Source organism: Macrobrachium nipponense, chromosome 1, assembly GCF_015104395.2.
Source record: "Macrobrachium nipponense isolate FS-2020 chromosome 1, ASM1510439v2, whole genome shotgun sequence".
NCBI lineage: Eukaryota > Metazoa > Arthropoda > Malacostraca > Decapoda > Palaemonidae > Macrobrachium > Macrobrachium nipponense.
Window position 1 is genome coordinate 124,900,572 of NC_087200.1, and position 26,182 is coordinate 124,926,753.

A 26,182-nucleotide genomic window follows, 5' to 3' on the forward strand; every position below is an offset into this window, starting at 1 on the left:
TTTCATTCATCTGTATCTGGCCAGTTCCAGCATATGATGGATCCATCTTCATACCACCTGTAGGTAGAACAGAAAGGAAAAAACAGGGGAAAGAAAAGAGACCAGCCATCTCAATCATTCTCACTTTCATACCATCATTTTAGGCAAGATACAAACTGTCCCACTAGGGGCACTGGATGAGCTAAACAACTTGTTGAGCAGCCACCACCGGACCTAAGGACAAAGTGTGCAGGGACCTGTTGGCAATGTTCCTCAGGTAGAAGGAGGTGAAAGTGGTTTGGCGAAGCTTAGAACCAAGCATTCAAAATCCTATGAACATACAGGCTTGGCAGTTGAAGTTGATGATGAGGAATAGGCATGCTTAATCACTTCATGTAGCCAAAACGAAATGGTATTCTTGGATACTTCTTTGGCAGCCTGGTCTGAGGTGTTGAGCCCTATTTAGATAACAACACAATGTTCTGACAGGGCAAAGGAGTAATTCAACTGGATTGTTGTTGACAAAACCCCAGGAGAAGGGATGGAAAAGGAGGCAAATCTGTTATCATGAACCAATGGTTTTTGAGTCTTAGCAACAAATGCCATGACAAATTTGAAGGCTACAGACCCCAACCTCTGGTATGTTTTACATCAAAAGCCAGGCCATGGAGTTCACCAACTCTCTATGATGAAGCCAAGACTAGCAGGAAAACTGTCTTGAGGGTCAAGTCCCTGGTTTGTATGGGGCTCGAGTGGGAATATTTAGCACCAGTCAGATCCCAGGCAGGAGATTTGAGTTCTCTGGCAGAACAAGACTGCCCAAAGCTTTTGAGCAACATAGAGATTTCCCAAAATGAAATTCAGATGAAGAACCAATCCAAAGGCAGCCCTTTAACCCTTAATGGAAGACCAAAAATCAGCTATCCACCGAATAGAAGTTCCGAGTGGAGAGAAACCCCGTAGACAACACCAGTCACAGATTGATGGTATCTCTCTACATGAGGTTGACAGAGTCCAAAATATCTGGAACCGCTGAACAATAGACCTCTAGCTTCCTGTTGAACCTTGTCACAAAGAGGTCTATCACTGGTCTCCCCCACAGATGAAAAAGCCTGTCCACTATCGCCTGATGCAGAGACCACTCTGTCCCTAGAACCTGTCTCCGATGACTTAGCTGGTTGGCGCTGCATTCCTTTTGCCTGTAATGTACCTGGCCATGAGGTCCACTGATTTGTCGATGGCCCACTGATGCAACTGGACTGTTATCAAGTGAAGTTGGTGTGACATTAGTAATAGCAATTTCTTCATATTCCACTCACAAATGCAGAACACATTCTCATTTTTTTTAAGAATTAAATTCAACCTCACTTTCTCTCAAAGCAAAGTACTATCCTACATCAAACTTGATTATGTACTTTTATCAATTTCCACTTTTGCAACCACCACATCAAGGGCCTATTAAGAAATTCCTCACTTTTATCTACCATTTTAGAATATGTAGTGATATATGAAATGTAATAAATTTCTTTTATGCCTCAAATTTTTCATTTTTCCTATATTTTCACTAGCAATCTATTTCATGTGTTACAAATGTTTCTAAAATCAAAAGGCATCAGTAAAAGAAAATGCCTGAAAATTGATATGTATTGTACAAAAATAACTACAGACAACAAAAACAGATAAAAAGGCATCTGATATACACAGTAACAGACAGCAGATCACACTTATCCTTCAATATCTGATTCTATACAGTACCAGACACAACTGAAGTAGAAAGGAAGCAAACACTAAAATCTCTTGATAACAGCCACACACACACACACACACACACACACACACACACACATTCTCAGTCAAAACAGCTCAATAAAAGTTTCATCTTAAAACAATCCTGGTTGTTATCCCCTCTTTAAACATTTACATTGAAGATAAAGCATTAAAAAATACAAGCAGTCCCTGGTAGTTGGAGGGGGCTCGTTCCCGTCAGCATTCTGATAACTATGGATCAGCATTAATAAGTGGAGACTGGTGCATTTTAGCTATCTTTAGTTATCTTTATCCAAAACTAAGTTAAAAACAGCACTGATAATCCTGTAAAACAACTCTTACAAGAAAAAAGGAGCAAATATGACATCTCAGCAGAATTCATTAATAGACTAAAAAAAATTGATTCATACTCAAATCAAAATGTACCAAAGGTATGACTGTATTTTAATGTAACCTTTTAACATTTACAATCAATTACTTATCAATCTGGTAGCCTGAGTTTGCTCCCTACTCCTGCCAATGCAGAACCAGAGGAATTTATTTCTGGTGATTAAAAATTAATTTCTCAATATAATGTTCGGATCCCACAATAAGATGTAGGTCCCGTTGCTAATTTGTTCCTAGCTGTATTAAAAAAAGCTAATCCTTCGGGCCAGCCCTAGGAGAGCTATTAATCAGCTCAGTGATCTGGTTAAACTAAGATATACATAACTTACATAAAAAATATACCTTCCATCACACATACAAAAGTATCATCACAAAAGCTAATCATTGTGAGTGTTAACATCTTTTTGTGTTACTTTCACTATACTAGGTTAACCTTATCTATGTAATTCTAACTTGACTGCTGACTAAATTTACTTACATTATTTTTATCTAAGAACCTTGGTACATTTACACCTTGACAATGCAACCTATAGGGCACGGAGGCAAGGTTGTACTACTATGAAAAGTTCATTCTATAGCAGACATGTCTATAATTTAATTTCATTTTATTTCTAACTCTATCCTATCATCTGACTCCTAATATTCATCGTGAAGCTTTATTTTCAAATAATCTCAATTATGTATTTAAATATTGTATCTTGGTCACACCATGATACATTTGCATACAGTACAATTACAGTGCTGATCATACATTATTAATCTTAGCTTAGTTGATTCTCAAAACCTTTTCTACCAGACCATTGTTCGATTTGCCTTTTTTATTCTTTTACTAAATTCCAATGAGAAGTTGTACTTGAGATCATTTTTAAATATTAGAAAGATTTGACTCTTTAATCCTTTCTCCGTCTCATTATTTCTGTTTTCATCAAGTAAGCTTTGTATCTCATTGGTCTTTTTTTTAATAAAACAGCATTGGGTACAAATTCTAATTTTCCAACATTTCTGTCATTACTTCAATATGACAAATTTTCATTTACTTTTTATTTTACACAGCTAACAAACCTTGTGACGCACTAGTCTTTCCCCAACCCAGGAAAAAAGAGAGAGGGGCAGCTAGAGGTGGGCAGTAAATAATAAGACCTCAGGTTTGTTAGCTATGAAAAAAACAAATTGATTAAAAATTTGTCATTTGTTCACATGCGGAACAAACCACGGTCTTAGCAATAGGAGAGACTTATACTTGGAGGGAGGTACAAGTACCCTAAACCAGCTGGGAGTTACTCCACCTGGACACTCTTCCTAGAAGAACGAGTTCTAAAGAAGGGGTCAAGAAATATACACAATATACTGTATTTTCATATAAATTTTATGATTAAATGCACTTTTTGTGATAAAACTATTTAAAAAAAACCAGGCATAAGCATTTTTATGGATTTTTCATGAGTCTGAACTAACAAAATAGGCAGTTTTAAGCATTTTTTATAAGGGTTCTAAGTATTTGCGGATTCTAGCTATTCTGTACGGGGGGTCCACTGTACACTGTTTTGGACTGTTTCATGTGGAAGTATGCAAATCTTGAAATGTAATTGCTAAAAAAAATTTTCATGGACAATTTTGTTCATTGCTTGTATGGTACTCTGAACAACAAATTGTAAAAAAGAAAACACATAAAACTAGTGTCAAAAAAAATTATTACAAAATAATTATCACCCAATAAAATAACCCATTTCTCTACGGGACGTATCAAAGAAAATGGGTTAAGATGATATAGGAATACATAACTTGTTCCAAGTTGTCCAGATTCAATGAACTTTTATTTTGTCATTAGGAAAATCATTTTTCTGTGCAACTTTTAATTTTGCATATCAATTTTGAAAAATTATATAACAATTTTTTTCAACTGCAAAACAAATATACTAATAATAAATTTCATTTTAGCTCAAGGCTGTATACATGCAATATATAAAGTAGACAATAACATACACAATCTACATAGATACACGAGATAACATGATAAAACATAATAAATTGGCAATATCCAAACAGTTGCTGAAGAAGTATAGAAGATATTCATAATAATGGTAAAAGTAACAGTAATAATATTGAGAAGAGTTATCATTAAAAGTGATAAGAATTAGTGAACAGATTGTATATATGTAATTAAATTCTAACTAAAGACCTTAGGTGGTTGTAGTAGTCAGGCTCAGAGGGCTAAATACAAAAATTGAAAATAGCAAAACTCTATACTGATATAATATTCACAGTAATAATGAAAAAAGAAAATACCAGTAATAATAATAATTGTAGAAATATAATAATGACAGATTCTGCAGATGAGTAGCATAATTTGAAAGGCATTGATTGGAGCAGAACGTAGATTAATATATCTGCAGTTACACACTATCCAGCTTACACACCAGGTATTACGTACATAGGGACACTATTTACACATTGCATTCTATAAGAAGTATAATCACCAAGGGCAGAAAACCCTTTTTTTTTAAATGCGAGAGACCTCCAATGAGAGATTTTTCATTATTAGCTGCAGAATAAGCGGTAAGAATTTTAAGCAAATCCCTTCAATCACAAGGTAGTGACAGTCATTTACTACTGTATAACAGGGCCTTACAGTGTCGGTGCTCCCTTTAACGATCCAAGACCTCCATAGTGCTGGTTTGTGGATCTTGTCAAATGCCTTCAACAAAAGCTATCAGAAGGGGCTTGACACAAGTATTTGACTTGTACAGCTCCTGCCTTTTCTAAAAAACTAGCTTGCTTATCTAAAATTTTATTAAATCCTTTCTTCAGCCTATTTAGTATAGGAATACTGAATATTCTCATTCCTCATGACAGAAGTGCAATGTCTCTATAGTTACCACATTCATTTACATCCCCTGTCTTTGTTAACTTCGCTATAACTTCCAATTCCCTAACATCAGGCATACTTGAAGATTTAGATAAAATTATTATTACATTTTTAACATGGTTTGTTTCTTTCTTAACATAATAATGTGTACAATTTTTTAATGTGTGTGTGTGTGTGTTTGTGAGAGAGAGAGAGAGAGAGAGAGAGAGAGAGAGAGAGAGAGAGAGAGAGAGAGAGAGAGAGAGAGAGAGAGAACAAGTTGCTGGTTTAGCAAATTCCTGAGCTACTAAGTAAGACCATAAATGTTTATCAGTGATTTACTAACATGAGTTTTTATAGCAACAAAAATATAATATACACACCTTTTTAGGAGAAAATATTCCAAGGGTATTGCCATCTTCTTTCAGGGCTACACCCATCTCAGCAAAGACAGCTTCACGTTGCAAACGTATACTTTCAGTGCGTTTCAGTTTCTCCTCCCAAGTCTCATTTAGTTCTGATTAGTGGTGAATAAATGAAAATGAGTTAAAAAGTTACCACAGGTAATTTAACTTACTAAAACTTAAAAGACTCCAAATAACAGGGGGCTGCCCAAATCTTTGTAAAGTTTTATAATACACTCACTAATGGCCTACTGATTAACTGAACCCTTTAGAATATCTTAGAATGTTTTCCAATGACTTTTTAATAGAAAAAAACACTTACCATAGCCTACACCTTTTGCAGAAGATGAAATTTTTTTTAAGTTTTAATATCTACTTATTATATTATAAGAATTAACAGTATCGAATTTATACTCAACTGTTCATATACATAAGAAATTAGATAAGAACTTTGCAAAAACTACATAATTAAAGTTTCAGTTTGGTGAAATAAGAAAAATTATTTAACAGAAAATTTAACTGTATGTACTAATTCCTTTGATTAATGTTCCATACACAATAAAATTTACATTAAAAAATAATCTTGTTTTTTACCTGCGATGAGCTTCTCATTGGCCTGTAGCTGATCAACCGCAACTTCAGCAACTGTAGACACTGGGGAGTTTATCTGAGGAGTCTCTTTGTCATTCCTACTATTCATAACTTTTGTGATCTCCTGACCTGCAAGTATTGAATGATGTGAATGGCAGGGGGGTCTTATAATTATGTTAAATATCATATAATATTTGCTTTTGATTTTTATACTCCATACTGCACTACAATTACATCTCAGGGGGGTAAATGTTTTAGATGTTATGTATTTATTTTCAAAGTCAGTACAAAATTCATTCTAAATAATAAATATTTTTCATAACTACAGGGACATCATCATTCCATAATTTTTTATTTTCAGCTTTTTCACATACAATAGCTATCATCTAGTTAATTACCCATTCGTAAATTTTAATTTTTAAACTTCTCATACTAGGTTAATTTATCATTATCTGGACTTTAAGGACATGAAATAGCATCATAATAAAAAAAAAAATACAAAGAAAAGAAATCTGTTACAACTCCTCTCATAAACAATGGCTAGTGCTGTATCTTTAGGAAACACACAACAAACCTATACGTATATATTATCAAAGACATGTAGAGGCATAATTGTAAAATATTAATTCAGATACAAAATTATATGAATATTAACTACAACCACTGTTTTTTAACAAATGAACATGTAATCCACAAACTATTTCAAATATCCAGAATGTCCTTCCCCATTCTATCAGTGATCTAATAGGGTATAAAAGAAAAGAAAAATCTTCTACAGCAATTTGGAGGCTGGAATGAACCATGGTCTATGGTCTTGCAGCTCTAAAAAATCACAAAGTTAACTGGAGCCCTTTAAGTATGACAAAACTATCATCCATTCAAATATATCTTGATAATCCCTTTCATTCAAAATATAAGACTAGCTTCAATTACCAATGTTACGTCCTAGATTAACTTTAAATAAATAAGAAAACTCCACTATCTATATTTTACAAACTACCTTCATACTTACCAATTGCTCTGCAAACATTACTAAGAACACACAAATCATAACAATATGCTACTATGTAATGCACTGTATGTAAATTACCATGATATGAACCAAAGTTGTTGCAAGAAAATCAAATGTTTACAATGGTTGATTGTTGCTCCTATTATTAGGTGTATGTAAATGATGAAAAGCGATGCATCCACTTCAACAATTAAGTGTACACTATTAAGGGATGATCATACTGCAACTGCAACTGCTACTCTACATCACTGAATCACTGCAAATGATGTCACTTCTATTGTTTGGAATATGTATGGGGAAATATCTTGCCAACAAAATAAGCATGGCAGCCAAAGCAAAAAAAGAAATGCGGACCACAATACTGTATATGAATATATGTAATTATAGATGAAATTTTACAGATTACACACTTGAGCACCACTATACAGTATATATAAAAAAATCTTGGTGAAAATAACTACTGTTCCACAATGAAATAGGCAATTTTGTGAGGATGAAAACTAAATTTTATAAGCAATACAAAAAGTATCTGATTTAGAATAAAACCACAAAAATTTTCAGGATATATAAAAATACATCTTAAAATACACACAAAGCAAAGTGAATTACAAAATTTTGAAACTCACTCTAGCATTCACAGACTCCATAATGTCAAAAAACCAAGCTATCACAGGCACACAGTATGAAGATTAACATATGAAATCAATTGTCATGTGAATACAGCCTCATATACTGGTATGTAGATAACTAAATCTGGCCTGGCGTTAAGGGTATCTACAGAAAATAAGCTTTGAGTCACCAATGAGCAAAAAGTATTTATGACTATTCATAAAACAATATGATCAATTTCAACATTCAAGCCTCTAAAAATCCTGATAACACATCTTCAATACTTCAACCGTTACACAAAATACTGTGCTAAAATTGAAAAGAAGATGTATGCCATTATATTCTAAACTTTTGTGCAGTAGCCAAACCAACCTTCATTATTATCTAATATCCAACTCTTGTAGAAATAAAAATAAGGCTTGATAAAGACAATTGTTATTTCCAATGTTACATGGAGTGAAAACTTTAGTAGCTGACTACTTAAAATTACAAAGGGACCTCACTTTTACACTGATATGCTGTACGAAATTAAATTGAATTCTGTAAGAAAAAACCTCAAAAGCCTTCAAACTATTTCATTTCTCATGAACCACTGTAAACTTAATGAAACAAATGATTACCATATGCTACTTATCTCCTAAAACTGAAAACTACAAAAAAGTTCTCCATCCTTAATATCTAGTGCTTCTTTACAAAAGAAAAAGAAAAAATGAGCTGAGTTACATGTCGCTTACCATTACTATATTATTATACTATCAGTATTTATGACTGAAGTAATTGGAGTATTCCAAAAATGTATGTATTATTTTTTATTCTTAATGTAATCAGTACCTGATTTATACATGAAAACTTTTTGTGGTCTTTGTGGGGGGAAGTAAAAAGTAATCCACCTAAATAAAGAAAAAATTTGAATACTATCTACAGTACAGGCCCCAATTATGTGAGAATTTGGTCACCCCATGGCCTTGTAGAACTCGAAAATCGCAGATTTCGATAAACATACCTTATGGGAATGATTCCATTATGGCCAAGGCAAATGACAACCTACCCAGTCAAACTTTTTTACTACCCATTTTCAATACTTTCTATGTACTATACTGTATTTTTTCTAATATGAAATTATCCTTATGGATAAATACAAAATTAAAAAGGTTTTAAAGTTTTAATAACTTGAAAAAGTTTAAAATTACACCCAGGATGGTGAAAACTCACACACACAAACACTGCCACCATTGGGTGCAAGTGTACTGTATGATACAGTCATTTCCTGCTGTAAAAATCTTTAAAAACCTTTTGGGTGGAATTTCCTCTACCCATCATATGCCAAAAAAACCTCCAAATTCCTCTATCTCATCCTCATCCTCTGTGGAGAGTTCTTTGAGGTTTTGGGGACAGGTGAATCATGTGTATCTTCACTCCCGTTAGGCCTAACAAAGCAGCTGTCTCAGTTTGTTCTGTTTCTTGCATACCACCACCCCTTCTCTCAGACATCAGTGAACACCTCACACCAAATTACTTGAAAAGACAATAGATTTGATACGTTTTGTGGCGCATGACTTGCAGACTTTAAACAGCTTTGCAGATAAAGAAAATCTATTTTTGAGAACTAGTGACAACAAAAAAGGGGAATCGCACAATCCGATAACGCATATTTCGGGACCATACTTTATGACAATAAATCATCATGTTTCCAATTCATCATTTCTTGATCCTAAATGGTCAAGTTCATGGACTATTATTGTGAGAGGTAATAAGATTATGCATTAATATTTCTTAGTTTAGCTGTGTTCATTCCAAAGTAATTTACAATTTTGCTTTACAAATACTTGGGGTATAACTGATGAAAGCATCATGGAACAATATAAAAAAATTATTCTTGAAATTACTACATCACCCTACATATATATATAGCTCGGCCACCAATCCAGTGGTCCGAATTCGATTCTTGGCCCAGCCAATGCGTAATCAGAGGAATTCATTTCTGGTGATGGAAATTCATTTCTAGATATAATATGGTTTGGATCCCACAATAAGCAGTAGGTCCCATTGCTAGGTGACCAACTGGTTCCTAGCCACGTAAAAGTATCTAATCCTTCAGGCAAGCCCTAGCAGAGCTGTTAATCAGCACAGTGGTCTGGTTAAACTAAGATATACTTAACTTAACTTACATATATATACATACTATATGTATGTGTAACTGAATCATCATCAGCCAAATCAATGTTTCTTTTATGTCATGCTTTCCCTTATGGGTTTAGATATACAAAAGGAGTTCTCTCTCTACTCTTCTCTTTTCAGTGCTATTTATGCCAAAACTCCTATTAGGTCTAGGTTTATCTATTGCCAAGATCTGTTAAAACAAAAAGTCATTTAGCGAATTTAAAACGGCAGATTGGAACCTTGCAACACCAATTTCATTCTTTGAAAGGTTCTTTTATGTAATCCCAACCCATAAAAAAGGGGTAGGACACATCAACTGGAGCATGTGCAGTGTATGTAATGATATTTTAACTTTCAACAAGTAACTGAGTCACACTTCTAAGTGCATACTTAAACTGCAACTCATTACATTATACTAACATGTGACAAAATATTTTGATTAGCATGGTTTTTTATTCAACAAGAAAACAAAAATCATTTTCATGCTACAATAAACAGATGTTTTCCAGTTCATTCCTATCCTCAAAATCTAAAATGACCTGCTAAATTCTAAGTAATGACAAAAAATAATGCCAAGTTAAAGTACTCTCTATGCAAAATTACTTTCTTTGTCCCTTAGTAATAAATTTAGCTGTTAAACAATTAATAGTGGAGTTTTAGCCCAGAAATGAATATGTGAATGATTTGAATTATCCATTTTTCGTGTTCTTTTTATTACTCAAATATGTCAACATTTACATGAATGACATCATTTAATTATACTGTGTGTATATATATACATATATTATATATATATATATAGATATATATATAGTATATATAATATATATATATATTATATAGTGCAGCGGCATAGCAAACCAATTGTGCATTTTGTGATGGAAGCACCAAACATGGAGGAATGATCAAATATTATATGGGGAACATTTTCAGGTATGGAACCACTTTTTGTAGTAATCCCAAGTCGCCGCCATATTGGATTTCAAAATGGCGGCTTAAAAAATCTTTAATTACAGATAATTCTGGTTATATACCAGCTAGAGACTTGGTTTTTAGTGTCTAGATATACATATTTGAGGTCAAGGAATTGAATGGTTCTAGTTAGAAGTTGATTTGGTGACGCCATATGGGATTTCAAGATGGTAGGCTAAAAAAAAAAAAAAAGAAAAATTTATGACTGATATATTTGGTTATGATGTCAGCTATCTACTTGATTCTGGTATTTTTCTTTCTATTCCAGATTTCAACCATGTCGAAACAGTTCAAGGTAGTTGATGTTTCCAAGCCTCTAACTCCCACACCAAAACTGAACTCTGTGTTCTGTGTCAAGCTGATAAAGAAGAGTCCCCCTACAGTGTCCTTGCCTACAACTAAAAGAAAAAAAGATAACAGGTGCTGATACAAGACATTTCTTGAGGACAATATGTTAGCATTCAGTGAACTAGGTGAGCTGCCACAAGATATGGACTTACAACAACTAGATGAAGGCCAAGGGATAGCTGCCACTCTGGCTGCCCACCAAACCAAGTGGCACAAGTCATGCAGGGTGAAATACAACACTACCAAGCTACAATGGGCACAGAAAAGAGGTCATTCTGAAGGAAGCCCTGCCGCCAGTACAAACACAGATGAGTACAAGCGAACTAGATCTAAGGCAGCTTGTGTCGAAAACATACGCAATCATCTATGCTTCTTCTGCCACCAACAGCTTGGTTCAGAGTTTCATCAAGTAGCGACACTGGAACTAGATAAACACGTTTGCAACGCTGCCAAGTTTCTTGAGAATACCACTCTGTTAGCCCAACTGAGTGCTGGGGATATGGTGGCAAGAGAGGCCAAGTACCACAAGAAATGTTTGACATCCCTTTACAACCGCGTGAGGGCAGCAAAAACACTTGCTGAGGAAAGCCAGATCAAAATAGATGTCATTTCAGCAATAGTCCTGTCTGAACTGGTAACATACATAGAAGAAACTGCAAAAGAAGAGGACACTGCTCCTGTGTTCAAGATGGCAGACCTCACTAAGCTGTACACAACGAGAATGGAACAGCTCGGCATTGTGCTGGAAACACGAGTCCATACAACCAGACTCAAGGAGTGAATCCTGGCATATTTGCCTGATCTGCAGGAGCACAGAAAGGGACGAGATATCCTGCTGGTGTATAAGGAAGACATTGGCAGTGCACTAGCCAAAGCATGTCAACATGACATTGACAGTGATGCTGTGCACCTGGCACGAGCTGCCTGCATTATAAGGAAGGATATGTTCCAGTCATCTCAGCCTTTCAATGGTTCCTTCTCAGACAAATGCCAAGAAGAGTCTGTGCCACAACTGCTGCTGACAATGGTCTCCATGATGCTAGAGGGTGCAGGCATCAAAAACCAGGCACGTCAATCATCGTCCTCAGCATCTTTGACCATAGCTCAACTAATCAAATACAACAGTGTGAAACATGAGAGAAGAGGTGCAGGCACAGACGTGCGACACAGCATCAGTCAAGAGACTTCCTTGCCAATATATCTTGGCTTGATGCTTCATGCCCATACGAGAAAGAGGGAATTAGTTGACACACTATCTGGACTAGGGATCAGCATTGTATATGATAGAGTGCTACGGATCTCTGCAGAGCTGGGCAACGGGAAATGTCAGCGCTTTCAGATGGAAAAGGTGGTTTGCCCCCCAAAGCTCCGCAGTAGAGTGTTCACCACAGCAGCTGTGGATAATATAGACCACAATCCCAGCTCCACGACAGCACATGACTCATTACATGGAACTGGTATTTCATTAATACAACATCCAGACTATGACAATCAAGGCACAGACCGAGGTATTGTCATCATCGGGGGTATCTCCAATGTCAAGGCTGTGGGTGACCTTCCACGGTATTATACAGATGTACAGCCAGTTACTTCACCTGCCCAAAAAAACCATGTACCAGCTGGAACCCAAGCGTCACTGCAGAGGAATTCTGCACAAGCTGAGCTCGATAAAGAGAAGAAGTGGCTCCAGTCTGTGAAGGATGCATGTGACAGTGGCGATACACAGAATCCAGCAAACATTTCGTGGGCTGCACATCATGCAGAGCCAAGCAGCCCAGCATACTAATATCACAGTCACACCCACTGCCTTGCTACCCCTCTTCCATGACCAAGCCCACTCAGTGGCAATGATCCGTCATGCCATGGATGTAGTGAAAGCAGCGGTCAATGAGCTAAATCCTGGACAGATACCCGTCATCACACTGGACCAACCACTGTATGCAATCGCCAAGGAGGTGCAATGGAACTGGCTGAGGACATTTGGTGAAGATCTATTTGTAGTAATGCTAGGCGCTCTACACACAGAGATGGCAGCTTGGAAGACAGCAGGAAACTGGCCGCAAGACAGTGGTTGGACAGAGGCATTGGTTCAGGCAGAGATAGCAACAAAAGGCACAGCAGACTCCTTCCTGCATGCAGCTCATGTCAGCCGTACAAGACGTGCCCACCAGGTAACTGCTGCTGCCCTGCACATACTTCAGCACCATGCATATACTAGATACAAAGAAAGAGCGACAGCAAGAGATGAGGAACTATTGCAGTTTGAGGCATGGTGTGACATGAGAGCAGTAGCATGTCCCCAGTTTCAGTACTGGGCCACTGTACTTCACCTGGAGCTCTCTATACTCCTCTTCATACGTTCACTTAGAGAGTCGAACTTCACACTGTACATGGACACCCCACCAGAGCTAGCTGCATGGTTTGCTGCATTGGATCAATTCCACTATGCTCGCTGGTTTCCAGTGCACATCAGGGACATGGTTTGCCTTTTGTAGAAACATCCAGATGTTGCTGCCAAGTTCCATATGGGCCACTTCACATCCAAGAAGACCAGGCATGCTTTTTCCGCCATTGCCTTAGACCAGGCACATGAGCAAAACAATGCCATGGTCAAAGGTGATGGCGGGGCAGTGGGTCTCACTGAAAATCCAAGTGCCCTTCGACGGTGGATGGTGGCTGGCCCTGAAGTTGCTCGGGTCATCACAGAACTTGAGACCTCACAACAACTGCACCAAAGAGGAGAGCACACCCACCACCATGAGCAAACCAACAGTGTACAGAAGAAATTTGTCCAAGATGTTCGTGCACTGACAGCAGTCATTGAGGAGATGGGCAACCCCTTTTGAAGAAGAAAAGCACAGATTTGCTGGTTCCTAGACACACAGGAGATCCTGGGCCCAGCGTGCAGTAGAAGTGTGCGTACAGCTGTTGCAAAATGGGGCGAGATCAGTTCCATTTATTTGTGAAGGAACGTCTGGCAGACAGATCCAAACCACTCCCAATGATGTCATCAAAACGCAACAAACTTCCATTATTTGCATCCATCAAGGTGAAAAGTGCCAATAAGAACAAGCAACAACTCGCCTCTGCAAGGAGTTATTCAGAGCTTTTCTCCAGACTATACATCACATGCCAAACCAGAGATGGCGATCTCGAGCGTTCTTCAAACATGAGAACAGTGCACACCCGCCTGCACTATCACAAAATGGACGGATCCGCTTTGGTTCCTTCAAATCTGACTTGCTGAGGCCTTTGGAACAGCTTGTTGAACCAACGTCTCACCCACCACAAGTCTCTTCTGTGATCCTCGATGGGGCTGCAGTGGTTCAAATGCTGAACCCTGGCCACAGCAAAACATTTCTTGACTATGCCACAGACGTATTCGTTCCATACATTCTGTCACAGCTTCAAAATCATTCTCATCTGGATCTAGTGTGGGACCGCTATGCAAACTCAGGCAGCTTGAAGGCAACTGCAAGGGCTAACAGAGGCAAGGGAATCTGCAGACGTGTTACTGGCACTGCCCTGTTACCAGGGAACTGGCACACATTCCTCCGTGTCGACGAGAACAAGGAAGAACTCTTCCACTTCCTGTCTAAGGCAGGTCATGGAGTCCATTAATGTGCCAGAGAAACAGCTGATTGCTACTGACGGTGAACAGGTAATCTGAATCCCCCTGTTTATATCATATGTCATACATGTACCCACATTGTCCAATGATCTGTAATATAAATTAATGTTAATTTCATATAGATTTTTTTTGATGATCAGTTGACCGCCTTCACCAAATATATGACATTTTTATGCTTATATCAACAGGTCATTGCTGTACCACCCTTTGAAGACACAGCAGCTTTGGCCCCATGCAATCACGAGGAAGCGGACATGCGCATGAACGTTCATGCAGCAGATGCTGTTAAATCTGGACACCGCAGAATACTCATCCGTACCATGGACACAGATGTGGTGGTTCTTGCTGTGTGGATGGCCCAGGAGCTACATGAGGCAGTCGATGAACTATGGCTAGCAATTGGTACTGGCAAGAGCTTCCGCTACATAGCAGCACACAAGCTGGCTGCTTCACTGGGGCCAGACAAATCCAAGGCACTGCCAGCTTCCTGCAATCACAGGGTGTGATACAGTCTCGAGCTTTGCAGGTCGTGGCAAGATAACTGCATGGGCAGTATGGGACATTTTCCCAGAAGTGACAAATGCATTTCTGACCTTGGCATCTGCACCAAGTGAGATTTCTGAGGACACATTGGTAACCCTGGAGAGATACATAGTACTCCGGTACGACTGAACATGTACATGTTCAGAGGTGAATCTGGCAAGGAAGAAACTCTTTGCAAAGAAAGCGCGATCTATTGAAGCAATACCTCCAACACAGGCAGCCCTAGAACAGCATGTGAAGAGGGTTGGCAATGTACCAGGGTGGATATTGTTGGGGGGCAGTCTCTTGTCCCACGCTGCACTCTACCATCACCATGTGACTGGGGGTGGGTGGAAAATGACGGACAGTTTGATCCTTTGTGGACAACACTACCAGAAGCTGCCAAATCCTGCTATGAACTGATCTCTTGTGGGTACAAAAAAGGTTGCAGTGGGAGATGCAAGTGTAAGAAAGCAGCTCTGAAATGCACAGCACTATGTGCCTGTGATGGTGATTGCTCAGACTGATTTGGAACTGTGCAGAACTTACGTGTTATTGAATTGATTGATACGCAAGTTCTCTTGCTTGTCGTGTGTATAATTACATGCATATAAATGTACATAATGATTATGGGATTATCACTTGATTATCAGTTGATAATGTGAATTAAAACATGTTTCATTACAACTATTTAATTCCTTGGCTTCACATTTGTACATCTAGACACCAGAATCAAGTATATAGCTGGCACATAACCAAATATATCAGTCATAAATTTTTCTTTTTTTTAGCCTACCATCTTGAAATCCAATATGGCGTCACCAAATCAACTTCTAACTAGAACCATTCAATTCCTTGACCTCAAATATGTATATCTAGACACTAAAACCAAGTCTCTAGCTGGTATATAACCAGAATTCTCTGTAATTAAAGATTTGTAAACCGCCATTTTGAAATCCGATATGGCGGCCACTTTGGGGTTACTACAAAAGTGGTTCCATATCTGAAAATGTTCCCAATATAATATTCTATCATTCCTCCATGTTTGGTGCTTCCATCACCAAATGCACAATTGTTCTTATGATTTTTTTGCTTATTTTTTTGCCGCTCCACCTGCCTGTCTTAATATATATAAATATGTATGTCAATACATTTATATATACTAATATGTATACATATATATATATAGTATAGTAGTAATCAGCATCAGCAATGCCAGTAAATCAAAATAAAAGTAAACAATTGCGGGAAGGAGGTTTGGCTACAGCACCAAATAAAATAACAATAAAAAGGACATAGCATACAAAAATGGCTCAGCCTCACATTCACTAAACTCATTTGCATAACAAAATATTCCAGGAAAATCTATCATAATATCATACCCTGAAAACAAAACAAAAAATCAAAATGAGAGTTACTGCACAAAGCATGTGATGAGTGTTGCATATACAGCAGGCCTTCACACACCAATGGGTGGGATAAGGCTAAGCCGTGCAGTGTGCTATTTCACGATCAGCTGAGCACCTGCTGCCACTTACTACAGTCAGATGTGAGATATCAACTTGTCAAATGGTCAGCTGAATATGCTGTTAAGTGCAGTCAAGCCACAAAAACTGAAGACTGTGTGACATATTGACAAGTATTTATTTATCTGTATAGGTATAACTAAGAAGCTGTTTAAGACCATAAAGTGCACTGTCCAATCAAAGGCCTTATTTGAAGGAAGGCTTTAAGACCAATATTTATTTTGCACATAAAAACTTGAAATACCAATGTAAATTCAAATTTCTTATTCATCACATAATTTCCTTGCTGAACATGCAGCTTTTTTTTTGCTTTCTCATTGTTCTCTTTAGTAACACAGTGCACATTTACAGCTATGATGTAGCCACATTGCCCTCAGAGCAAATTCTATCTATCCTTGTTATTCATGTACAAAAAGACATGATGGTGGGATAGTGCAAAATGACACTTCAGCTCTGACCAAATACAGTACATAGTGCACTCTGGGCAAAACATTCATAGAGCAATGCAAGGGCACCCCAAGGAAAGGGGGAGCAGACCAAAAAATACAGCAAAAAATGGCTCAAGTAGCAAAGGGGTAAACCAGCCCATACATGACAATAGGCATGGGCACAGCTTGGGGTGTAGTGAATAGGGCAGGCTACTTACATGAACCTAGATCAGCAGGGCGATTTTCATTGTTGTTGTAGGTGACCTTGCAATCCGGGCCTGTTGTAGGTGGCATTAGGGAGAAAATGGCAGCCACATTAGCTCAGTCCTCAACAACTGCCTAATGGTCTAATCTTGTTTGACCATATGGCTAAGCTGTTTAGAGGCAGAGAGTGGACAGCAATACTGGTGCTCGTAAATCACTCAACAAGAAAGCTCACCCGATCTGTGCACTGGTTAGGGTTGGTTAACTTCTCCCCTTTTTACAGTTCCACCTTTGCTTTGAACTACTAAATTCACATAAGACTTTTACACACCAATTGAGAGTAATGGCACTCAACTGCACGAATTTCAGAAAATCTGCTTTGTCACTGTATGCAGAAGTTGTGATGATACTGCTTCGTATTAATGAGGATTGACTACCATATTTAAACTAAAAGCTTTCTAGGAGTAAAAAGAAATCTTCCAAAGAGCAGAACCATCTATTTTTCTTGTTCTCAGGTGTGAACCCTGGCAAGCAATTCTCACAAATGCTCAAGTTATCAAAACCTGTTTAATATTCTACTGATTAGCGAGTTAGCTATAAAGTTAAATAAGAATAATATTCTTACTATTAACCAGCCCACATACCTTCCTGAACTTCAATGCCTTCAACTTTAAGGAGGTCACGAAGACGTTGGATCTCCTCTTTCAGTTCACGGATCAGCTTGGCATTTGCATCTTCATTGACAACAGCATTGCAGCGAATGGCTTTAGCACGATCAGCATATCTGAAAAGGTGCTTTACCTAAAAAATTTTATCAACATAATGTACATCATGTATATCATAACACTGCACATATCCTAACAATACTGTCTCATCACTTATGCCTTCATCCACCTAGTGATTAACAACACTCATGAGTATCTTTTCATAGCACCTACCGCAAAGTTGAAAGAGTTTCATCATAATTAATATCAGCAGGTGATATAGCTGCCACCATGGCTGTTTTGCTGTTTCCTCCAAGGTTTTCACGAAGCAACCAGGTCAAGACAGAGTCACGATAGGGAATGAATTCTGCTTTCCTCTTCTTATTAGGTTTTGAAGCCTGAAATAATTTATCAATGATTATGGAGTGCCAAAGTTATTCCTGGCTTTTTAACAATAAGCATTACAACAACCTCCTCAGTTTCTTCAAGTGAAAGAATGGCTATAGGGTACTAGTCCCATTATAGTACCAATCATGAGTGCTATGTGGTCAAACTTGACTGAAAAAAGAAAATAGATTTTCAAATGAAACACGTACCTTACGAGTATTCACCTATTACAGTGATACAGTAACAGTATTGAAAAAAGAGGTCAAAAGTCAGAACATAGAAGGAATCAAATACACTTGATTCCAAATACAAAATACAATGGCAAAGGGAAAATGTATGAATCAATATATATGACTAAAGTGCACTACTACAGTATTTCTCACTTATCATCATGATTCCAATCTACACTAAAACATGGCTCACATCCTTACAATTTCAGCTAAAGCAGAGATAACTTTGCCGAGGGTGGTCAGCGATTTGTTAATGTTGGCACCCTCTTTGAGTCTTGTTCCTTTGGCTCCAGTAGAATCGGCACGCTCTGAACCTGCTAAATCTACTAGAGATATCTGAAAAAATTAAGTGCATGTTATAACATACAAGGAGTTATTCATAAACATTATGGACAGTATGTATTCCAATAATGTATATTTAAAGGAATTACAGTTAATGAAAAAATTTACTTTCATTTAGTAGTCAGAAAGACAACCAGAGAAATTACATTGACTATAATCTCTATTCTTTCAGACAAACAAGTATACGTACTTAGTTTGTGACGTTATCTCTCAAAATATTATAATTTCTTTGTATATCATCTATAAATTTCATAATTTCATAACTGAGACAAGTAGTAACTGAAATGCATAATGTGCCATAGGTAAGAAAAATCAAGAATATATAAAACTTACCTTGGATACTCGTTCTGTAGACAGATTTGTTGCACGGTCCTCCCGACGTTGAGTTAATACAATAGAAAACACAGCATGGGATCTTGAAGAAGTCTCGTTCATGTTTGTGGCGGCTACAGTCCTATGTGTTTAAAAGAAAAATTTTAAAGAATTTACAACATTTTCAGTATCCTTAAATGCAAGAAAATTTTAAAGGATTTACAACATTTTCAGTATCCTTAAATGCAAGAACAGTTGGTCAGTGAAAACCTGAAAATATTTATCATGAATGAATGAATGTCATAGTCTCATAAAGAAAGGCTTTTTTATAAAAAAAATTCAAAACTCCATTATATGAAATGAATGAAATGATGGTGAAGGAAAACAATGTCATACCTAGCCTTGTTGCCTTCATCAATAAGGTTGTGAATGTCTTCATATGTAGTAACTGCTAGTTTAGCCAAGTCCTCTACGTATGGTCCAAGAAGAGGGTGCTCACGTACACGAAGGTTGCCCTTATTCTTGGGATTCAATAAATCACGGACACGCTCACAGTAGATCTCCATGTAGCTTACCTGTTATTGATAAAAGTTAATACATAGGAAAATACATAGTATTTCATACCAAATATGACAGAAACCACATTATTTCAGTTCTGCCAATTTCATTTTGAGCCTCTTATTAGTTGGCAACAAACTAGGGCAACACTTATTTGTACATTAAAAGATAAACTGTAATATTTTTTAAATGATTCCTATAAAACTAAATGAAAACATAATAACTGTTTTGTTTATAAGCAAGGGTCAAGAACGCCTCTACATCAGACAACTTACTTCAACAGAGTACTGAAGTTCTTCATCATTGCAGTCTGCAATTTTCTTGAACATGTCTTTACAAATAAGAGGAATAATTCCTTCCTGCCCTTCTTCTTGTTTCCCCATCATGGTATATGACTTCCCTGCTCCAGTTTGACCATATGCAAAAATGCATACATTGTAGCCTGAGGAGGAAATAAACTGAATTTCTTCACAAAGTATATAACTCAAGTAAGACAAATATCCATTAATACTAACTAAAGGAGGAGAAAAATAATCCCAACCCTAGCCCAGGAAAAACTTCAAGCAACTGAAGTTGTCAGAAATAATTTCAAAAGCATCATAAAAGTTTGGAATTATATCTTAAAAAAAAACATACGAACTCAACTAATACTTTCTAATTTATTGTACTGTGATGGAATATATTTCTCATACTGCTAGAACGGAACATCATCATCCTCCAGATATGTCTCTAACAACTAGTGCACACCATCAACTCAAAATGTAATGCAATACTGTAGTTTACCTTGGAATGCATGGTCAAGCATCTCTTCTCCTATGTCTGTGAAGACGTCACACTGTGAGGCAAAACATGGATCATTTACCTAGAAAGAAGGGGAAAAAACACTATTTTCAGGCTATATGTCAATGATGTGAATAAGGCTACAGATCAAGTTTCTTCTAATTCTCCATTTCAACTTTTAGTAAAAAGTCACTTAAATCCCCACTATAATGCAATTTTGTGATGAAGTCTTTTCTCCACTGTGATTTGCAATTTTTCCACCTCTTCCCTTAAGATTATTCATAGGACATCATAAAATGCCATTAAATAATCAACGGATACCTCAAAAATCTGTTACCAGAGCAACAAACCAAGATGCTAACCTCACCAGTTTTCTTACAATATGCAAACACCAAAATGCTGATATGTTCATGACACTCTATTTCCGATTCTAATTCTTTTTAGTGGTCAAACAAATGCCTTTACTACTGACTGATCCAAGAGCAAATGCTAGTGGTGGTATAAAGCCAGATGTATTAGGAAGTGTTCAAATATGTATGAATGGGTGTCAATGACCACAGTTGATATGATGCCAGTATACAGATATATAAAAAATATAGGCTTGGGCTCAGTGCATTACTGCACTTGTCTAATTTAAAACAATGAAATTTTTTTTTCGGTATTTAATTGCAGTTTATTAAATACACTTTTAATTTATATTTAATTGCAGTTTATAAAATACACTTTTAGTTTATATTTAATTGCGGTTTATAAAATACACTTATAAAGGTCAGTAAATACAGTATGCTTTTATAGAAAGTTCCAATCAGAAGACAGATTTTTATGAGAAAGTTCTGAAATAATTCGTTAATTTTCAATTACCACTTCATATGATACTTTTAGAACTATGTACAACTTCACAAAAAAAAACTCAAACATTCACGTGTGAAAATATACAATTAAATTTAGGGTTTTCATTAAAGAATTTTAAAGATACATCATCATTGTAGTTCAAAGTTCCAGAAAATAATTTTACATGTCAACATACATTTATTATTTCCTGCTCAGAGAGAGAGAGAGAGAGAGAGAGAGAGAGAGAGAGAGAGAGAGAGAGAGAGAGAGAGAGAGAGAGAGAGGCTTTCCTAAGAAAGTGTAAGTGAAGGGATGGTGGGGATACTGTATGAAGATCAATAAGGCACGAGAAAGTCTCTACACCCACACTCCCTATACCTTATTATCGGAAGACTTATCTTTAAACTACACATGAACACGCAGAGTATACTAAGAAAAAAAAAAAACTCTCACAGACACAATACAACACCCCCAAAATAAATATGATAGGTTAGAATTGGTTGGAGAAAGAAATATTCAACGGAGAAGTAAATTGCCAGCAAACGCTTCAAACTGCCTTAAACAATGAATTGAACCGGGATGAACGGCATAATTTAAATTCATTACAATTTCTGTTCGCAGATCATAGCAGACGTCCCTATCCTTCCTTCCTTACGAAAAATATACACGTTGTTCCCAATCCACGTTATATTTCAAATCTTTTTTTCAAGAACTACAAAACATTGAAAAAGATCACAAAGAACATAGTATGTGCATCTACAACTTGTAAAGACCAACTATAAAGAATACCGAGGTACGAACTGAGTCAAAAGTCACATAACCATTATCAATAGTGTTTAAAAGTATTAAGTGATACGGAAATGCTCTTATTAATATCTTCAACAACAATTACGATACAAATATCTCAGAGACGTATAAATCTCTGATATTAATCATTTTATCTTCAATTTAAAACGACCTATTCAACATAAATACAATAGGATGCCATAGCCAACCAGTTGCCACGGCGCATGGCACTACCAGTACATAAAAAAACTTAATTTATTAGTAGGCAGAAAAGTCATATTAAAGGTCTTAATTAATATTTGCATTTCAGTCCTCTGGACACTAATGAGAGCGTTTCAAGGATTTCTTGAAAGGGAGATGATGTGGCATCGCACTCTTAGGGAAACTCTCTCAAAATGCCTCGACGAAAAACAATCATGTTTGTTCATATGAAAATGTGTGTAGGCATTAACTACCGTTTGATGTATATGTCACGATAAACTTTAATAAATTGCCTTAAAATATTAACTTTAATGTTTCAGTGTATCCATTACATGGAACTGCAATGTGTAAAATTTCATACACATACATACACACTTTACTCATAAGAGAACCGTACTTCACTAAATGACAGCGTAGGGTAGGATTATTTTGCTTTCAAATATATGTTACTTTGAAATGACGAAAACAAGTCTGACCATAAAAGCAAGGAGGTTTTATGATAATTTAGGTATATATGAAACATTTTATCCATATATATCATTAACATTCTTCACTGACATTCAAGTAGCTGTGATGCATGCGTCCGTGTATGCAAATCTTTTGAAATTAGAAGACAGATTTAAGCCTAGAGAGCCCACCACCCCCACACAAAAACTCTGCGGATCAAGCACAAAGTATTTAACTTACAGAAACCCACGTTGACAAAGAAGGCAACAGCTCGTGTCAAGCAGAAAGAGGGGGGGGGGGGGTGGGGGGGGGTGGGGGGGGGGGGGGCATACGACGATGAAAAGTGTGGATAATTCTTTTGTGTAGCAGGATTAAAAAGAAAGACGGGATAACAACAAGGACCTTACATCCTCAAATGTCTAAGAATATGTGAAGGGGTTATTCTTCTGCGAACCGTGAGGTGTTCTTGACGAACCAGAGCCCAGACGATGAATTGCCGAGTGACTACTCTGCGTTTCTCTCAAACCACTCGTCACAACATGGCCTCTTAGATGAAACAGCTTCATTTCAACTTCAGCGGGCTATGTTGCCAACTGCCTTTCCTTCATGCTAAAGACTATTATTGTTGTAGGTTTATTATTATTATTATTATTTTTTTTTTTGCTCTATCACAGTCCTCCAATTCGACTGGGTGGTATTTATAGTGTGGGTTCCGGGTTGCATCCTGCCTCCTTAGGAGTTCCATCACTCTTCTTACTATGTGTGCCAGTTTCTAGGATCACACTCTTCTGCATGAGGCCCGGAGCTACTTCAGCCTCTAGTTTTTCTAGATTCCTTTTCAAGGATCTTGGGATCGTGCCTAGTGCTCCTATGATTATGGGTACGATTTCCACTGGCATATCCCATATCCTTCTTATTTCTATTTTCAGATCTTGATACTTATCCAATTTTTGTCCCTCTCTTTCTCTTCAACTCTGGTGTCCCATGGTATTGCGACATCAATGAGTGATACTTTCTTCTTGACCTTGTCAATCAACGTCACGTCTGGTCTGTTTGCACGTATCACCCTATCCGTTCTGATACCATAGTCCCAGAGGATCTTTGCGTGATCGTTTTCTATCACTCCTTCAGGTTGGTGCTCGTACCACTTATTACTGCAAGGTAGCTGATGTTTCTTGCACAGCTCCAGTGGAGGGCTTTTGCTACTGAATCATGCCTCTTTTTGTACTGGTTCTGTGCAAGTGCCGGGCATTCACTTGCTATGTGGTTTATGGTTTCACTTTTCGTATTGCACTTCCTACATGATGGAGAGATGTTATTTCCGTCTATCGTACTTTGAACATATCTGGTTCTTAGGGCCTGATCTTGTGCCGCTGTTATCATTCCTTCAGTTTCCTTCTTTAGCTCTCCCCTCTGTAGCCATTGCCAATTGTCATCGCTGGCTAGTCTTTAGTCTGTCTCATGTATTGTCCGTGCATTGGTTTGTTGTGCCAGTCCTCTGTTCTTTCTGTCTTTCTCCTGTCTCTGTATATTTCTGGGTCTTCGTCTGCTTTTATTAGTCCTTCTTCCCATGCACTCTTTAGCCACTCGTCTTCACTGGTTTTCAGATATTGCCCCAGTGCTCTGTTTTCGATGTTGACGCAGTCCTCTATACTGAGTAGTCCTCTCCCTCCTTCCTTTCGTGTTATGTATAGTCTGTCCGTATTTGCTCTTGGGTGTAGTGCTTTGTGTATTGTCATATGTTTCCTGGTTTTCTGATCTATGCTGCGGAGTTCTGCCTTCGTCCATTCCACTCTCCTGCGCTGTATCTGATTACTGGCACTGCCCATGTGTTTATGGCTTTTATCATATTTCCGGCGTTGAGTTTTGACTTGAGTATCGCCTTGAGTCTCTGCATATATTCTTTCCTGATCGTGTCCTTCATCTCTTGGTGTTTTATATCTCCTCCTTCCATTATTCCCAGGTATTTGTATCCTGTCTCATCTATGTGTTTGACGCCGTGGAGGAGTGGGTTAGGTCGTCAATAGACTTAAGTCAAGTTAAGCAACATTGGCTCTGGTCAGTCGTTGGATGGGTGACCGCTCTCCTCGGCGTTGATTCCTTGGGAAAGGATCTTTACCATAATTTGCCTCAGTCTACTCAGCTGTAAATGAGTACCTATCCCACCCCCCCCCCTGAGGTGGGGTAGGGTCCAGCTATGGGTTAAATAGCAAAACTCAGCAATGATGGAAAGAAATGAAGGATTAAACGACAACGACGTAAATGGAACCTCTGGCAACAGAGGAGCTTCGTCCGGCAACCAGGTATTCAACCCAATTGAAGGGGAAGACGGTCAGGTACTTGGAGGTCGTCATCCAGCAACTGATCACCACAACGATTATTATTATTATTATTATTATTATTATTATTATTGATTATTATTCCCATTGATATAACTGACCATTTCCCTGTTGGGATCTGTTGACTCACTTCCCAGTCATATGCCAATTAACGCAGTTCATGACAAGAGACCTACAAGTGAAAGAGGGAAGGTCGCCTTTGAGATGTTGCTGTCTCATTTTGTTTTTCACTTTTGCTAATGCTAATATGAATGAAACATTTTATCTTTATTTCTCAAAAATATTTGAGCTTTATATAAGAGCATTTCCTCTGATAAAAAACACAATAAGGATAAAAGAATCTGATCCTTAGATGACTCCTAAGCTCAAGCAGTGTATCGCGAGGAAAGCAAAACTATACAAGCTATACCTAGCTGGGAAGGATCGTTAAGTTACAGTATATATGGTACAGAAACAGATTAACCAACGTTTTTCGTAGATCAAAAGTCTGTACTGTAAGAAGAAGTTTTATGAGGCAGGCAAAAATTCTCGCACGATCTGGTCTTGTCTGAATTCTGTGTTGGAGAAGAGGAAAACGGTTACATTGGAGCGAACTGAGGTGGCTCCCTGGACGTGAATCAGCCAACTATACAAATGAGTACTTTGTTACTGCTGCTGCTGCTTCTTCTCTGGTTGGTCCTTTGTCACAACCTCTGCCTTATACATTTTTATCGGCACCGATAATGGCCAACTGTTTTCTTTATTCCTACCGATTCTTTTTGAAGTTTTGGGTGTAATACAGAAGCTCAAAACAATGGGTAATAATGTATAATAATATCATCTCTCATTTTAAAGGAAAATGGATTTTATTTTTCGCAACAATTTGCTGAGTTATATAACC

The 26,182-nt window shown here is 37.4% G+C and overlaps 2 protein-coding genes across 2 annotated transcripts in view; one reads left to right on the forward strand and one right to left on the reverse strand.

The window, feature by feature from the left end:
- LOC135220052 (kinesin-like protein unc-104) overlaps positions 1-21,110 on the reverse strand; it is a 49,388-nt gene extending 28,278 nt beyond the window's left edge. Inside the window, exons 1-11 of the mRNA XM_064257382.1 lie at positions 21,066-21,110; positions 20,702-20,780; positions 20,194-20,360; positions 19,757-19,935; positions 19,382-19,502; positions 18,908-19,042; positions 18,324-18,487; positions 18,030-18,169; positions 17,400-17,459; positions 5,977-6,102; positions 5,362-5,495 (exon numbers count right to left, since the gene is read on the reverse strand). Coding sequence (XP_064113452.1) covers positions 5,362-5,495; positions 5,977-6,102; positions 17,400-17,459; positions 18,030-18,169; positions 18,324-18,487; positions 18,908-19,042; positions 19,382-19,502; positions 19,757-19,935; positions 20,194-20,360; positions 20,702-20,780; positions 21,066-21,110 — 1,350 coding nt within the window. The remainder of the gene's footprint in view (positions 1-5,361; positions 5,496-5,976; positions 6,103-17,399; positions 17,460-18,029; positions 18,170-18,323; positions 18,488-18,907; positions 19,043-19,381; positions 19,503-19,756; positions 19,936-20,193; positions 20,361-20,701; positions 20,781-21,065) is intronic.
- LOC135219597 (kinesin-like protein unc-104) overlaps positions 1-26,182 on the forward strand; it is a 298,157-nt gene that overhangs the window by 72,152 nt on the left and 199,823 nt on the right.